Raw genomic sequence first — 16,847 nt, forward strand, 5'->3', positions numbered from 1 at the left:
CTTTGGCGGAAGGCGAGTGCTGGCACGCATCGCTGACCAGAGCCACGGGAAACGGGACGGTGTCGGTGCCAGGACGCCCGCTCTCTTGGCTGCTCGGGGGCTGCGGGCAGCCCCGGGGGAAGGCGGCAGAGCTGCTCTCCCCACTCTAGCTGAAGGTGCTGCCCTCACTAGCACAGGTACAAGCCAGCACGGGGCCCAGCTCAGCTCTCCGGCAGGGCTGGGCACAGAGGATGGCACCCCTGCCCCCCCAAGCAATCCAGAGGGAGCATTTTTAAGACCATCCAATAAATATTGTTTTTTTTAAGGGAGCCTTGCTCTTTTCCCTGGCGTGTGGGGGGTGGTGCAGACTTTGGGGACAGGGGAGGGGACACCCTGATTCCCTAACATGGAAAGAGGAGTAAGGACCTGTAACTACCAGCACCTTCAGCTGCTCAACAGATGGAAGGGTACTGGACACCCAGCCTGAGCTGCACGAACAGCCCCCCACGGCATTACCAAAACAGATCTATTTATTCCTCTGGCCCGTGGGTTGCCGCACACCGTGGGCGTGCGCACAGGCCTCCCCTCCCACGTGGGGAGTCTGTCTGTCACTGTCCCTGGCTGCAGCAGAGGCTGGGCAAGCCACGAGTGGCACAGCTCCTTCGTCCTGGGGGGTGCCGGGAAGAGGGCGGGGGTGCCGGGAAGGCGCCGCAGTGAGGGGTGCTGTTTGCTGGCCCCCATGCTCCAGCCCCGGCACTCAGGGGGGTGCGGGGCTTTGAGGGTCCATGGCATCAGTCGGGTGGCTTGGCGGGGGCCCGGTCAGCTTGTTGGTCAGCCCAGGGAGGGAATGCAGGGCGATCACCTGCCCGGGCTCCCCAACAGGAACCTGCGGGGACAGAGATGGTGCCATCAGCCATATCCCCCACACGTCAGCACCCCAGCAGCTCCAGCCACACGCACTCACCATTCCCCTCGTGCTGCCACCGCCTCTTTCCGCACCAGCCTCTTCTTGTCATCCAAAGGCTTGGCCAGGGCCCGGATAACTCGGGCCTTGTACGGGAGCAGCTGTAGGACATAAAGGGCTCTTAGCAAGAGCACCAGGTGCTGGCTGTCCCCCAGGAGGAGGTTTGGGACCCCCGTGCCCCTCCATGTGCAGGCAGCAGGCTGCTGCAGGACCACTTACCACTATTGTGGGCAGGCTAGTAAGCGCGTGGGCACAGCGCAGGGCAGCGATGCGGACAGCCTGCAAGACAGGGGTGAGGGCAGCAGGAGGGGCAGGGGTGGAGGGGAGGGGCGGGGGAGGGGGAAGAGGGGGCGCACGCACCATGGTGGGGCTGGAGGTGAGGCTGAGGAACTTGGTGACCAGTGTGTCGATGTGCAGGCTCATGATCTGTGGAGCTTCGAGCAGCAGTGGCTGGAGGCAGCTCAGTGTGGAGAGCTGCACCACGTGGTCTGAGCAGGACAAGGCCTCAAGCAGGAGGGAAAGCAGCTGCGGGTGGGGAGGACGCAGGAGACATGATTAACTCCCAGACACACACTCTGCACTGCCACAGTCCCCCCAGCCGCCAAGGCTGGCTCTCACCGTGGGCAGCTCCGTCACCAGCACAGGCTTGGGAAGGTGGTTGAGGACATGGGACAGGCCCTTCAGGTAATTGGCCTTCACGTCTGCAGAGAGCAGAGATGGTTACAGGCAGCCAGGGGAAGGAGGGGACACCACCTCAGGTCCCCTGGGTAAGGGGTCATGGGGCGGCGAGGCTGGGCTGGGGGTGGCCGCTCACCGGGGCCAGCCCCGTGGAAGCCCTGCACCAGCTTGGGGACGTTGTCGGTGAAGAAGCGCTGGCGGAACATGATGCGCACGTCGGCGTGGCAGCCCTTGTGCAGCACGTCAGGGGGCTCGGCCATGAGCAAGGCGAAGCCGTCAGCCGCGGCGGGGCCCAGCTCCGCGTCGCCCAGCAGGCCCAGCAGCTGCGAGGGAGAGAGCCCTGAGAGGGGGCGCCCTGCTGCTGGGGGCTCCCAGCCGGGCGCGGGGGGAGCGGGCAGGCTCCTGGGACATCACCCAGCCCCGCCGCCGCCTACCTTGTCCGTCAGGCGGGAACTCAGGGGGTGGTAGCGCAGCACCAGGGCTTTGGTCACCTGCGCAGGCAGAGCAGAGTCAGCGCCACGCTGCCTCCCGCCAGCTCTCCCCACCTCCCACATCCAGGGCAGCCCTTACCCAGAGCAGCAGGGTGAGTGCCTGCGTTCGGCGGGGCCCCTCTGCAAGGCCGGGCTCCATCCTGTTCACTGCAAGCTGCAGGATCTCATCCAGCTGCTGCCCTGGAGACACAGAAGGGACAGGCTGAGCCATTCCCCTGCCAGCAGTGGGCAGGGACCCACGGCATCCTGCCCAGCCCCCTTACCCGCCGGGTGCTTGTTCACCAGCCCCGCAAAGCACTTGGCAGCTGTGGTGGCTGTGAAGGGGCAGTTGCAGGAGCAGCTCAGCACCAGCAGCTCCCGGAGCAGTCGTTCCTGCTGAGGAATTGCCACCTGGAGGAGACAGGGAGTGTGTCACAGCCCAGGACCACAGCTGCTCCCTTCTTCTGCCCGTGGAGCATGTTGTGGACCTAGGCAGGAGGGCGCTCAGTCAGGTCCCCTCCCCACCAACTTACGTTGCGGGGCAAGGAGCAGACAAAGGCCATGAGGAGAGCGACCAGGCGTCTCTGTGCCTCCAAGCACTCCCCATCCTGCGGGGGAAGAACAGCACCCATGTCATCACTGTCCTTCCTGCCAGCCTCTGCCGACACCCTGCCCCTGTTCCGGCACCCCAGCCCCAAGCACCCACACACCTCAAAGGGCTGGAAGGAGCAGGGAAAACTATTCTGGGGCAGGAAGGAGACCTCTCCGTCCAGGAAGAGGGGCACCACGTGAGACACGCTCTGAGCAGCCAGCCTACGAGAAAGGAGATGTCTCAATGCGCTGCTGTGGGAGGGTCACCAGAGAGCTTCTGCGTACCCCCCAAGAGGCGCAGGGTCTCCCTGTACAGACAACGCAGCCTGCCCCCTCCCCACGATGGAGTGCCCAGTGCCCCACCCCAGCATCACTCACTCAGGGCTCAGGTGGGTGGTGGCAGCGCTGATGACCGGGACCATGGCAGCCAGCACCTCTTCCTCCAGCAGCGCCTTGCCCAGCAGCGGGTGGCTGGTCCCTGCAGGCAGCGGGTGGAAAGGGAGATGCTGGAGCCCCCTGCCCAGAAGGAGGGGGCAGGCACAGCCCCCTGACCCCCGCCGGCCCTGCGGCAGGGCTGCTCTCCCTATGGCAGGGGGCAGCGGGGCCCGCAGTGCCCGCGGTTGCCGGAGGGCGGCAGCAGCAGCAGCGGCGGCTGCAGGGTCGGGGACCCCAGAGAGCCCGGGGAGCCACCTGCTCTCCCCTCTCCCCCTCCAGCCCCGCACCTACCTTGCATGGCAGCCTGCACGGCCATGGCCAGCAGGCAGGGCACCACTGTCTGGTGGTAGTACCAGCAGCCCTCCGCGTCCTGCTGGCACTGCAGGGCCACACGGTGCAGGCTCTGGCACACAGAGACCATGTCTTGGGTGCTCCCGGCCTCGCTCCCTGCAGGGCACAGTCACGGTCACATCAAAGAGCCGCAGCACCCCCCCACCCCACCCCCCGATCTGCACCGGGATGCCGGGGCAATTCAGCCCTCCCTACTTCACTGCTGGGATTCACAGCGCAGCGCTGGGCTCCTTGCACCACTGCCGTCCCCACTCTCTCCCAGTCATCACCAGTAAGGGAGGCAGCTCCTGCCCAGAAATGCTCGGGCTGCGTTACCTTTCTGCATCTTCCGGAGATGCTGCAGCAGGACAGGTACCGTCTCCCTCACGATGCTGGTGTGAGTGGACACGGCTGCCAGGGCCTGCAGGCAGCGCTGCCGCACGGAGCAGGGGTCACGGGGGCTCTCCTCTTCCCGCTCTGAAGAGGAAACACGCCTCAGAGCGGTGCTGGGGCAACCCCAGCCCCCCTCACCCAAGGGCACTCAGGGCCCAGACCCTGCCAGGGTGGATGGGGTGAAGCAGCACAGCACAACTAGCCCGTGCCAGGCCCCAGGCACTCTGCCCGCTGCGGCTGGGCAGCTCCTCCCCACAAGGCTGGTTCTGGCTGCACAGGCTGGTTGCCAGCACCAGAACGGCCTTCCCTGTGCCAGCACCACAGCGCCTGCCCTGGGAATCCCCCAAGGACGGCCGCAGACCTACTTCTATGGCACAGCCCCGCTGCCTGGTAGGAGCTGAATGGGGACGGGACAGGCTTCACCCCAAAACCAGACATCTCCCCCTTTCCAAGGCCACCAGCCCTACCTGACTGCAGCTCCTCTTCAAGCCTGGGTACCATGTGTCCAGAGAAAACCTTTGGGTAGATGGGGGCCAGAGATCCGGCTGCCTCCATCGCTGCTTCGCTGCCGGGGCGGGGGGGGGGGAGTGGGAGGGGTGATGTGAGCACTGCAAACCCGGCACTGCTTGTACACCAGCTGCACAAATCTGGGCCAGAAGGTGCCTCCAGAAACCCCTTTGTCAGCTCTGCCTTTTTCACCCTACTGGCAGGCAGGGCAGAGTCCCCTGCTTTAACAGGCCCAGACTTCCTAATTTCCAGCCCATAAACTGCCTGGTTTATCCCTTTGCTCTTACACCCATGCGGTCTTTCAGTTCAGATAGTTCCTGTGCCCTCCCCCAGACTACAGCCCCTCTCTGCAGCAAAGCCAGGCTTTCTTCCACTCCCCAGTGTGGGCAACTGCAGCGGCACCAGCTCGTCCCTTACCTGCTCTGGGAATCCTCCTCACGCAGAGCAAGACGGATGAGGTGATCCACAACCAGCTCCAGGTCAGAGGGAGCCAGGAAGCCTGGAACAAGAGCCATAGAGGAATCTTGCCCTCAGCCAAAGATGCTGGTGTTCTGGCCAGCATCCTTCCCCCTCACCCAGGCGAGCATCAATGCAGCAGCATGCCAAACGCCAGAGATACAAGGTGCCTGGCACAAACAGGCAAAAAAAAAAAAAAGAGAGAGCCCGAGTGTCCCTGGAGCTCATGGCCTGGGTAGAAAGTGCTGCCAGTGCTCCTGTGCACCTATGGGCAGCAGGCAAGGATGTCCTGGCAGCCACGTGGCACCGTGTCTCCCAGAACAGGGTGATGCCTCCCTCTGCCTCCCCAAGCGAAATGTGGCACCAACCTTGCAGGGAGCCCAGGACAGTCAGTGCCCTGATCCCAACGAGCTGCAGCTGCACACTGGGATCCGTCAGCGCAGAGAACACGACAGAGCAAACTGGGGCTCGGAGCGACAGCAGAGTGCTCTCGTCTGGAGAGAGAGGCACGGAGTCACTGCCTGTGCCTGGCTGTCACCACACAGCCACTGCCATGGCACCTTGACAAACCCTTTCTGGGGTCCTGCTGGTTGACACCCAACCATGCAGGGTCCCTGGGACATGGCAGGGGGTTGCACATGCAGCCGCCCAGGTCAGGGAGCTTTCCTTCTCTGTTGGCATATGGGAAGGCAAGGTCAGAGCCAGCAGCCCCCTGAGACACGGGTGCCTCCAGAGGGACCAACCAGCCTCACCTTCTTCCACATGTCCCCACTTCTGCTGCAACTCCAGGAAGCCCAGCAGCATTTCCAAGATTGTCCTCCTCTGGCTGCTCTGCAGGGAGACAAAGGTGTAACCCAGATCACCGTCACTGCTGGGACACAGCTATGCCTCAGCCCAGCGCTGCGAGGCCAGAGGGTGCCCACGGGGTCCCCACTCGCAGCCAAGGACACCCACTTTGACAACCAGCTCCCACCAAGTCCTGCAGAACCAGTGGGTGCACTCAGCCCTGCTGCCTGTGACACCGAGCCTGGGGTGCCCCTCACCTGCGGGTGCTTGGTGTACTGCTCCAGCAGCAGGGGCAGGACGCTGCGGGTGACGTGGTGGTACGCACGAAGGGAGGCACCCGCTGCTGCCTGCAGGAGTTTGGCACTTGGCCACACCAGCTTCATGTCAGGCTCGCACAGATGGTGCCTGCAATCTGAGATAGGCTGGGCGTCAGCTGCACCGGCAGAGCTCCTCTGCCTCGCACGCGGGGACGCAGCTGGTATCTGGGCTGGGACGTGCTGCTTGGGGTGCGGCTCCGAGCTGCTGAACAGCCCCCCTAACAGCTGCTTCCCCTCGCTCCAAGGGCACAGCACGGCCTTGGATGTCCCAGTCCCAGCAGAGAGTGAAGCAACTCAATCCAACAGACATTTCCTACTGTGCCCCCTTCTCCTTTCCTGCAGCCCATTCCCTTGGAGAAGCCAACAGGGGCTGTGAGAACTAGCAAAAGAGGCTTCAAAGAGAACAGGAGGGCAGATCTTTAGCTAGGAGCGTGCTTGCAGGCCTGGCTGCTCGGGGCAGGGTAGGTGTTTCTGCTAGCTACCTTGCAGGACGCTGCTGAGGAAGGAATCCAGCAGATCCTCGGTGTCAGAGCTGAGCACGGAGCGGGAGAGGCAGGCAGAGAGGGCATGCAGTGCGGCCAGGCACTCCGTCTCGACCTTCTCACTCGCTGTCTGGAACACCTGCAGGAGAAGCCGTCTGATGAGCTAAGCTCTGTGCTGACCCCAGCCGCAGGCTGAAGGGCTCAGGCTCCCACCTCATTTCCCACGTGCTTTCAACATGCAGTGTGGCACATCCAAGCCCCTGGGACATGGTGATAGGGCTGGCCTATCCCCCCTAGCTTTCCCAGGCCACAGTGGGGGGCTTCTGGGAGATATGGGGCCTGCATGGTCTGGCTGTGAACTCCTGCTCAGCAGGAGCCCAACTGTGGTGGAGTATTCGTTAGGGGCCCTGCAGTACTCACGTCCCTGCGCAGGGATGACCAGAGGCTGGGGAGGAATTCCTGCAGCTCCTTCTGCCCGTAGATGGCACAGCAGGCAGTCTGCAAGAGGGGACCAGGAGAAAGCATCAGAGAGAAGCCAGTATTGGGAAGACAGAGCAGGGACACTACCCATCCTGGCAGGCCCATGCTGAACTGCACGAATCACTCGAGGAAGAAGAAAAGAGGAAAGAGTGATGCAGGCCAAACTAGGACCCTGGAAATCATGGCTCTGCAAGGGAGAGTCTCTGGCTGGCAGGGAGAAGGGCTCAGAGGAGGCTGGCTACTGCTGCCACAGGCCAGCTGTGGCCTGAAGGGAGTAGGGCATCCCTCCTTACCAGAGTCTGCAGGGAGTCAAGCTTGGCACTTTGCAGGTCTGAGTCCATCTTCTCAATGAGCAGAGGGAGCAGGAACTGCAGAGAGAGTGACACAGACTCAGCCCAGCCTTTGCACCCCCTTGTCCATGGCCCTGCAGGGCTGCAAGCTCAGCCTCTGTCAGGAGAGCAGAGGCAGAGGGATACCTGCAACGGGCAGCCCCCTCCCAGGCTGTCAGCATCAGCACCCTCCCCATGCCCAGCCCCAGCAGGAGACAGGGCTGCCCTAGTGCAGGCTTCTGGTCCCAGTTATTCCCTCTCCACAGAGCCATAGTGGGAGCTGCAGCGCTATGAAATGCAGTCTGTTCTCAGGGAACAGTGGGGTGCTCTGCTCAAGAAGCCCCTAGGAGCTTCCTACCTCAGCAAATTGGGGTGTGGAGGCCAGTACGGCCCGGAGGCTCAGGATCAGGTCTTCTCTCTGGATGCCATGAGGGTCATTGGGGGGCTGGAAGGGAAGCAGAGCGAGCCGGTCACCAGTCAGGAAACCTCCCAAGCCAGCCATCAGCCAAGGCTGCATCACCTCGTCTCCAGCAAGGCAGCAGTGATGCCAGTCACTGCAGCCAGCTTGGCACTGTCCTGTCAGCCTGGGTACCACAGCTCACAGCTAAACACTGCCCTGCCAAGACTCTTGCCCACCCGCCCCTCCCATCCCCTGGAGGGGACACAACCCCCTGAAAAACACCAGAAGGAACAGGCTGTGGTGCAGGGCAGACTCACTCACTGGAGTAAAATCAATGGGGAAGTAGCAGGACGTCACTTCAAACAGCTCCTCCACAAAGGGACCTGAAAGGAAAGGACAGGGCACGTGAGCAGAGACGCTGGGCAAAAGAGGCACAGCAGCTAAGCCTAGCACCCATGTGTCCTGGTTTCAGCTGGGACACCATGACAGGCTGGCTCTGCAGCTCTTAAAGTGTGTCAGGTACAACCCCAGCCCTGGTCAGACTCAAAGGCCATCCCTCCAACAGCTCAAAGAAATGCAACATGTGCCCTGGTCAGCTCTGCACGGCGGGAACGGGGCTCACCCAGGGTGTAGTTCTTGGCAATAAGATCACGCACGATCTGGAAGGCCACCAGCAGGTTGCGGGGATCCTTTTCCCCATCCATCACCTGGATGAAGCCGAAGGTGAAGTCGGCACCCAGGCCCTTCAGCTCTGCAGAAAGGAGGTGAGCAGATATGCAGAACACCAGACTTCACCAACATGGCATGAAACAAGCCCAGTTTCGCAAGCCCCACAGCCCTTCCAGCTCTCCCCAGGCAGAGCAATGAAGCCTTCAGAAAAGGTGAAGGCGAGTTGTTTTCCCAGCCTGGACAACACCAGAGTGGTTCCGGCACCTGCCCTCTCACCTTCCTCCCTGGTGCCCATGAAGTTGGTGATAATGCTGTAGACTGTGTGGCGGTCCAGCTGCAGCAGGGACTGGAGGGAGGAGCAGAGCAATCCAAATAAGCTTCCACACACGGCAGCATTACTACTCACCACCCAAGGGCAGCACATGCCCTTGAGAAGAGGGCAGGACCCTCAGCAGCTCAGCTGCTGCTTCCTGGCACGAAGATCCCATTTACCACACGCAAAGCGTGCACGTGCCTATGCAATGGCACCTGAACATGGCAGCGTCCATCACTGCATGAATGGCCAGGGCCACACACACCAGGGCCACACACACTGCCCAAGGCTCTGCCAGTGTAAACGACTGTAAACAAGGAGAATTTGGGTGCTGAGGGCACTCAAAACACAGCCTGGAGAACAGAGCAAAGGCAGTAACCCTCACAGGGCTGAAAGAAGGGAAGGGCCAAACAGGATCCTCAGCTGCTGTCTGCCTCTCGCTCTGCAGCGAGACATACTGTCTCTAAGCTCTGCAGGAGCACCGCACTGCGACGAAGGATGCGCTACATTGCACTGCCACTGAATGTGCTCAGTCAGGCCATCCCCTGACACCCAGGGAGAGGGGAGCAGGGACAGGAGGATGGGAAATCACATCACTCACCTGCACATGTACCTCCTGGAAGATGGCTTTGAGCACAGACACTGCTAGCCCTGGGGACAGCACCTCACACATGCTCTGGGGACAGGAAAAGAAAAGTGAGAACAGAAAACCATGATGGCAACCATACAACAGAGCTCTCACTTCTGTAAAGCAGCCACCTGCAGGATCCTCTCCTATGCCAGGGAGAGCTCACCATCCCCACAGACAGGACAGGACAAGATGTCTATCATCTCTGCTGCTCCCCAGAGTGGCCAGGGAATCCTTTCCCCCATACCAGCACGGGGCAGGCAATCAAGGCAGTCTCCTCTCCCCTGACACTCTGCAAGGGGCACAGCAGGAGCAGGGAGGAGACAGGGCAATGCTGCCAGGCTGGAGCAGACAGCCCAGCCGGGCCCTTCTCAACATGCTGCTCCATCCTGCAGCCGTGTCGCACCCCCTGCTCCCCAGGACTGTTCTGGAGTATATCCCAGTGCTGCGGGCTGGGGGATGAAAGCTCACCAGTGCTCGGAGTCCCTGGAGCACAGCAGGGATCACAAGGTGATGATCTTGCAGCCGGCTCTCATAGAACAGGACCAGGTGCAGCACTGTCAGAAGCAGACACCAACATGTGTTAGTCCCCAGGAAATGCAGGTGCCGGGCACCAGCTCCAGCTCTGCCAAAAGCAGGTGCTGGATGAAGAGCGAGCACAACTCCCGCTGGTGATCAGGACGAACTGCCACTGTCAGGTCCACCCACCTGGCCCCAGCGCCTTCACCCTGCCCCTGTCAGCAACCCATGTCTGACCGCAGCGGGGCAGCACCCACCTCTGGGCGCTGCAGAGGTGCTGGAGCTACCCGAGAGGCATTTGCCCTGGCCTGTCCAGACACGTGGGTGCAGACACCAGCAGGCAAACAGCGGCTGCCTGCTCAGCAGAGGCTGGAGGATGCCGTGGGGTGGGGCGCAGGGCTGGAGCAGGAGCTCCGGCTTCCCTGTGCTCGGCTCCACAACACGTTCCCAGCCCCTGAGTCACAGCCACGGGCGCCTGCACACCCCGGCCCTGGGGAGCGGCAGCAGGAAGCAGACTGGAAGAGCTGGCTAGCAGCATCCTGTGCCCACAGCTGCTGCAGAAACTCACCCCCCCAGGAGGCAGCCTGACGTAGCGCTTGAGAAATGAACTGCGTGAGGAGGGACACGAAGGGAGATGGGGCCAGCTGGGGGTGTCACAGCAGCCACCTGCACCCCGCCCGGGAGCTGGCTCTGCCCACCCTCCTCCAAAGCTCCTGGTGACATGGCTCTAACCCAGCTTGGTCCCCTTGCTCAGCTGCCCTGACTCTGCCAGGCATCCCCACTGAACCTCCCCACCTCTGGCTGCCTCTCCAGAGCACCCCAGTCCCCACACCTGACTCCAGCTACACCAGTAGCTAGCCTGTCTGTACCCTCTCTGCACAGCTGCTCTTGGCCCTGCCTGGCCTAGTCTGAGACTTACAGAGAGCCAAAGGCCAAGGACTAAGCACCTTTTACTTCCATCCTTCCCTTCCCCCACCCTCACTAGCTGGGCCCCCCTGCCTTGCCAGCCTGCTGGCACAGGTTCAGCTACCCATCAGCAGGGCCTCCAGTCCAAGCCAAAGTTTGGCAGCGCTTACTGGCTTCCCCTGCTGCCAGCCAGTTGCTATGGGACTTTTAACACAGTCAAACCTTCTCCTTGCCTCCCTGAACGGGGCATCTTCCTCTCCCCACTGCAGCCCTCCACTCCATCCTTATGCTGATCCCCCTGCCTCCCCAGGGTTCCCCCAGGGTTCCCCCAGAGTTAACTTGGGCAGGCCACAGGGCTGCGGTGTGACTCGATGGTTTTCCTGCACTGAATCACCACCCGAGGATGTTGACATGCAGATGTGTTCCTAAGGCATCCCACGTGGCACTGAGCACGCCTGGGTGTGCAACGCCCACACACTGCCAGGGGCACCGGCTGCAGCCCAGGGCTTTGGCGTGTTCAGGGAGTGACCTGAATTGTGTGGTGAGGTTGGCAAAAAGGCTGCAGCGTGAGGCCCCGTGCCCTCCTTGGACCTTGAGCCTTGAGAGACATGTACAAAGTTGTCATGGTGCTAGATTGACCCCTTTGCCAACTGCAGGACAGACACTCAAGCGGCACAGGCTTTGCCCCCAACCTGCCAGCAGCCACTCTAGGGCCAAGAGTAGCCCTTACCTTCCTTCTCCTGGAGCAGGGAGTAACACTGGAGTAGGACTTGTGACAGCAGCTGGATGCCTCGCCCTCGTGTCCGAGTATCCGTGTTCTCCAGGCAAGACCTAGCCCAAGTCGGAAGAAAGACCAAGGAGCCTGTTGTGAGCAGGGACACCCAAGCAGGAAGCACATCCTGAGCAGACACATTATAAAAATAGAGGTACCGCTCTCTGGGCAGGGGGGTGGTGGCCCAATCCTGCCTGACTTGTTGGCAGGGTGGGAGCAGACTCCTCTTCACCTGACTGTGCTGCACGCATGCACCCGGCCCCAGAGCCATGCAGCGCTAAATCCAAGTTCTCAAGTTGGACCAAAGAAACTGCTCTTGCACCATGCTCTGCACCTGAAACTCAGGCTCCCAAGACCACAAGGGCCAAAAAAGGGCAAAGCCTCTTACAATGAGGCAAACCCATCCCCTGTTTTGGGAGAAACAAGCCTCCCCAAGTCCCAGGCCACAACAGCTGAGCAAAAGCTGAGTGCCAGACAACTGGTGACATGGTGATATACAGCTGTGTGCTCAGGTAGCTCCTGCTGGGGACAGTCCCAACTGAGAAGTGCCTTGCCACAACACCCCTCCTTGGTCCTGGGAGAGCATCAAGAGCTGCTCTGGCCTTGCTCTTTCCCAAACAGCTCCCAAGTCCTGCAATGGCAAAGCACTGCTCAGGTCCTGTGCTGTGAGCAGAAAACATCCCTGCAGGCCTGCGTGTTGCAGTGTGTCTGCCAGTGATGAAGCCAGCTTGTCCTGGACTTTTCCTTCTCACTGTCCCTCCTTGTGGGAATCTCCGCTGCAAGGCCCTTACATGATGTGTAACACGTATAAGGCTTTTCTTACCCCAGGGCTTCCACGAGCTGCAGCACAGTCCAGCTTCCATCTTTCACCCCTGGAGAAAGGAGGTAAAGAGAGTGAACCAAAGAGACTCCCAGAGCGTCAGTCAGCCATGGCACTGGAGACAGACACCGGGAAGGGCCCAGGCACAGCAGTGGGAAAGGCTGGCTGGGTGCCGGCACCTCGCTAAGCACCAAAGCAGCCATGTGCACTTCATTGGTGGAGCTGCCTCCAGCCCTGCCTGCGAACACGTCTGGGACCGAGAGCTGCCTCGACTGGATCAGAGATGAGAGCAGGCAGCAAAGGGGTTAACTTGCCTGCACTTTGCCTCTACCCTTTCTGCGCAGCCTGGCTGCATCTGCCACCAACGTGTGGCTCCTGAGAGAAGAAGCCTTGCTGTGGTCTACTTGCTGAGATGCCAAAAACCACTTCTCTAATGTGAGCAAGCTGGGAGGAGACAGAGGGCAGCTCCCCAGGTGCTTCCTGAGGGAGAACTGGCTGAGCAAACAGCCTGGACATTAGCAATCACCCAGATTCCCACCTTGGCTCCATCACCTCCGCGCTGTGCTGAGCAAGACCTGCAAACCCCCCCCAAGATGGAAGGCATGGAGAAAGGTGGCTTTGTGGTCAGAGGAAGATGAAGCATTGGGAGTCCTGGAATCTATTTCCAGCTCTGACTCAGACACCCTGCCAGGTTGCCTCACCTACCTCCTGCCTCAATATTCTTGCAACTCAACTGGGGGAAGAGTCACTCCCCGGGAGGCTTTGGTAAGGACCTGCTCATCCTACAAGAGCCTTGACAGAAGGGCAGGTTCTCCACTCCCGCCACCCACCATCAATGTGACACCACCCCAGTAGGAAAGCCCTGTGCATGCCCTGTGGTCAGACACCAGGTTGGAGGCAAGGGACGGACTTACCTCTAGACCCCTAACCTGTAGCTCACGTTGCAAGGGGCATTGCTAGGAAACAAGCAGCACCCCTCACTCTACCTGGGCAAAACAGCTTTCCTCCACAAAAAAAAAAAGCACCTTCCAGTCACTGAGACCCACTGTCTTTGCCCAGAAGCACTTCTGGGCACTCCAGAGGGTCCTGTTCATCCCTCTGCCCTTCTGAAGTCTTGCCCACATGACTGGCAGGGCACCCACCCCCTCAGAAGCCTAAAGGTTTTATCTGGGGCTTTCCCAGGCCTCGTCTCAGCTAGTGCCTCCTGCTGTTGCAAGCATTTTCTGGCTCTTCCTAAGCAGTTAATTCCAGGACTAAGTCATGCTGTTCATCAGAGAGCAGTCTCTGGGGATGGGAGAAAGGATGACAGTGTTTTCTGACAGCAGGCAGCCCCAACTCCAGAGACAGAGCTTCCAATCCTGTTTGGCACAGCAGGGAGAGGGAGCCTGGACTGAGGGACAGAACAGATAAGGGGAGCTGTGAGGAAGAAGAGCCCAGCAGGTCGCAGAGTTGATAGGCACAGACTGAACACGGGGTGCCTTGAGTGACAGCCGTAAGGTACCGGCAAAATTTCTTGCAGAAGAACAACAGTGCAACAGCAAGCGGGTGCTGTGCACCGGCACAAAGCAGAGTGGGCTGCCAGCAGAGCTCTTACAGCCCCTTCACACCCAGCAACCCAACATCCCGCTCTCCAAGCTCATGAAAAGCCCTCGTGCCTCTGAACCACCATGGACAAGGTCCAAGACAAACGCTGACTCTGCGGCCAAGCACTCTGCCTCTCTGCGTTTTCAGAGACCGAAAGCAGCACCTACACAAAGCTGCTGATTTCGTCACCAACAGGAAAGAGCTGAAGTGCAACGATCAAACCACAATCGGCTACTGATGCTCCCCGCAGTTAGCAGCTGCTTCGCTTGGCGAGGGAACTGCCTCCGTTCTCAGGGACCTGGAGGTGCCCCCAGCCTCCCCTGGCGCAGGGGGACCGCGCCAGCCCTGACAACACAAGGCGCAGGGGCTGCCTCCCGCTCGCAGGCAGCGCCCCGCAGGCCCCGGCCGGAGTGCAAGCACGGCTGTAACGGGCCCTGCCTCAGCAGCACAGCAGGCATGGCACCGAGCCCGCAAACCTCCGCCTCCACATCTGGCTGCTGCCAGCACCTCCCCAAGGTTAATCACGCACCTTGAATCCCAGCACTCCCTTTCCCAGGAGGGGCTGCCTTCGTCTTCTGGTGTTCCTGTAGTCCCAGAAGCTAAACAGAAGCAAGCCATCTACCCTTTGCTGCACTATTACCAGGAATCAGTCTGCTCCCTTTTCCGACACCTTTGTCCCCACTTCGACGCAGTCTCCTTCTAGACATTAATTACTTCCGCACGCTTTCCATTCTTGTTCCCCCACACCCTCAAAATGTGAGCACAGCATTCACAGGGAGCGTAATGGATTTCTGTAGCAGCAGTATCTCTCCCCCTCTTTTAATAAAAATGAGTTCAGCCTCCTTCTGCCACCCACTGACCCATGCAGCCCGAGCTGCCTGTGATAGCACCAAGGCCTTTCTTCCACTTGCCAAGTTACACTCAATTTAGTACTCAGCAACACATGGGAGAAGCTCAACGCATTTCTTCCAACAATTGCACAATGGCCAAAAGGTTAGAAAAAACCCTCCTCTTTCGCTCAAGGATACGTGATGCAATTTAATACTTTCTGATGTGTGATTCTATACGAGGTCAGAGGGGCCAAAGGACACTTGCCGACTCCCTCGCCTGTCAAGGTAGGTTTGTCACAAGTGTCATAAGGCTGATGAGAGCTGGGGGGGGGGGCCCTCTTCTCTTTGAAGAGACAAAGCTTTCTCCGGGCACTTCTGTAACGTGGCCATAGATGACAACAGCAGTTGTAAGGTTATCTTCCTCCGTCTACCCCAAATATGTGAGAGGCTTTGTGCAACTCATTTGCAACATCTTGAATGTCACTTAGTTTAGTGAATTCCTCCAAATTTCCTTGGCATTTTCTTCGCTCTGTGTTACACGGACCACTGCGTTACCTTCCCGTTTTGCCAGCTCATCTCACCACCAACATACCACGGATCAGTTCACAATCCATCAGTCTCGGGAAAGGTCTATAAGCTACCCCTCTGTGTAACGTAACCTACATAATCCTTTTCTGCTCTCTCAACTCCTTCCCAAAACATGCTGAAGCCACTGTCTAAAAACACAAACACGCTGCCTTATCCTTAGAAAGCCAGGTTCCTGAAGCTGCAAATTCCCTACTGTAACAAAGCCACCAAATCACTGCTCCAAGCAGAAAGACAAATTATCCAAGGAAACCAAACGCCTCAAGCGCTGCCAAGAAAGGAGGAGAAACCACAGTGAAGGCAGTCAGAGCCTGGGCCCCAGAAGCAGGGGGCAGCGAAGCCAGCGCATCAGTCATCTCCCACCGCACCTCGGCAAGGCCAGGAGCTCCCTTCCCACTGGTGTCTTCTCTGCCACCCAGCCACAGCCACCCCCCAGCCAGCCATACCCAGTACCACCCACAACAGCTCCCACTGCACCCCAAACCTCCAGTGCCATGGCCTGCAGCCTCAAGCTCCCGTCAGCTCACACATGCCCTGCCATATCCCCCACCCCAAAGCCTCATTCCCTGTTCCAGGCCAGGCCCTGGCACCATCAGCAGACCCAATACCTTCAAACCCACCCCATGCTCCAGATCAGCCATCTAAAACCCTGACCCACCCCGCAGACCCCACAACTCTGCCTTCAGCCCGACTCCCAACAGGCCTGTGTCTACCCACACCCATCTCTGCCTCGCCCCTAGAGACCCTCACCCTAGCTGCTGCCCCACACCTACCCCCAGCCCTCATCCCCCCTTTTGCTGCCCAGCCTACAGCTGCAGACCCTACAGCCACGCTCCGCACCGCAGCCTCACACCCCAGCCCCACAACCCACGGCCGCGCTCCGTCCCATGCCCCACACCCTGCCGTGCCCTGCCCCACAGCCTAGCCCACGCCCTGCCTAATTCTGCATCCCAAGCCCAGCCCCGCAGCCCCACGCTCACCCTCTCAAGGCCCACCCCACACCTCCACGACCCGCCCCACCGCCCCCCAGCCGTGCCCACGCCCGCCCTAGGCCCGGCCCGGCCCCGCCGCCGTGCCCACGCCCCGCCCCGCCCCGCAGCCGCGCCCACGCCCCGCCCCGCCCCGCAGCCGCGCCCGCCCGGTACCTGCCGCCACCTCCGCAACGCGGCCGTCCTGCTGCCCGGCCACGAAGTCTTGGACGGAGGCGGCGAGAGCCGCCGCTCCCGCCCCGGCCGCCGCCATGACACCCCGTGCCCAGGGCAGCGGCCGCCGGCTCTCCCACCGTGCGCATGCGCCGGACACTCGCGCCGCGGGGGGTGACAGCGCGCGCATGCGCGCGGCGGGAGCCCCCTACCTCACCACCCGTGGGGAAGGGGAACGGCGCGGCCGCGAGGGGGCGTGGCCGGCGCGGTACGGCGGGGCAGAGGGGACAAAAGCGCTGCGGGAGCGGGCGCGCGCACGTGGGCGGTGCCGGTGGCGGTGCCGGTGCGGGCGGTCACATGCGCACCTGGGAGGGGGGCGGGGCGCGGCGCGGGGTGTCTCCGGCGGCGGGGCGGCCCCGGCGCTCAGAGCCGGGCGGCGCGGCTGCACGGCGCCGGGCCCCGCGGTCGGGCACAGCGCGGAG

The 16,847-nt window shown here is 61.0% G+C and overlaps 1 protein-coding gene across 2 annotated transcripts; it reads right to left on the minus strand.

Annotated features, from left to right (window-relative positions):
- Positions 1-491: 491 nt before the first annotated feature.
- MMS19 (MMS19 cytosolic iron-sulfur assembly component) lies at positions 492-16,465 on the minus strand. 2 transcript variants are annotated; one of them, XM_086466413.1, is made up of 31 exons: positions 16,369-16,465; positions 12,228-12,276; positions 11,363-11,463; positions 9,679-9,764; positions 9,181-9,255; positions 8,543-8,612; positions 8,220-8,348; positions 7,919-7,980; positions 7,556-7,642; positions 7,162-7,236; positions 6,809-6,886; positions 6,389-6,527; positions 5,847-6,001; positions 5,556-5,634; positions 5,172-5,297; positions 4,765-4,846; positions 4,308-4,405; positions 3,784-3,924; positions 3,409-3,564; positions 3,061-3,160; positions 2,802-2,904; positions 2,625-2,699; positions 2,376-2,502; positions 2,192-2,292; positions 2,056-2,112; positions 1,758-1,944; positions 1,562-1,644; positions 1,304-1,468; positions 1,163-1,222; positions 944-1,044; positions 492-865 (listed from the first exon to the last, which is right to left on the minus strand). In XM_086466413.1, the coding sequence occupies exons 1-31, from the start codon at positions 16,463-16,465 to the stop codon at positions 838-840; spliced, it is 3,072 nt and encodes a 1,023-aa protein (XP_086322539.1). In that variant the 3' UTR covers positions 492-837. The 2 variants fall into 2 exon arrangements, with proteins under 2 accessions (XP_086322539.1, XP_086322540.1); XM_086466414.1 differs by having other exon boundaries at positions 5,547-5,634.
- Positions 16,466-16,847: the final 382 nt, after the last annotated feature.

This window comes from Leptosomus discolor, chromosome 6 (genome assembly GCF_034619465.1).
Source record: "Leptosomus discolor isolate bLepDis1 chromosome 6, bLepDis1.hap2, whole genome shotgun sequence".
NCBI classification, from domain to species: domain Eukaryota; kingdom Metazoa; phylum Chordata; class Aves; order Leptosomiformes; family Leptosomidae; genus Leptosomus; species Leptosomus discolor.

Excerpts from the sequence above, each read along its gene's own strand:
- MMS19 (XM_086466414.1), bottom strand. The coding sequence starts at position 16,465 with ATGGCGGCGGCCGGGGCGGGAGCGGCGGCTCTCGCCGCCTCCGTCCAA. Across the intron at positions 5,635-5,846 it reads AGTACACCAAGCACCCGCAG|AGCAGCCAGAGGAGGACAAT; the intron begins GTGAGGGGCACC and ends GTCTCCCTGCAG. Across the intron at positions 2,905-3,060 it reads ACCACCCACCTGAGCCCTGA|GCTGGCTGCTCAGAGCGTGT; the intron begins GTGAGTGATGCT and ends CCTTTCTCGTAG.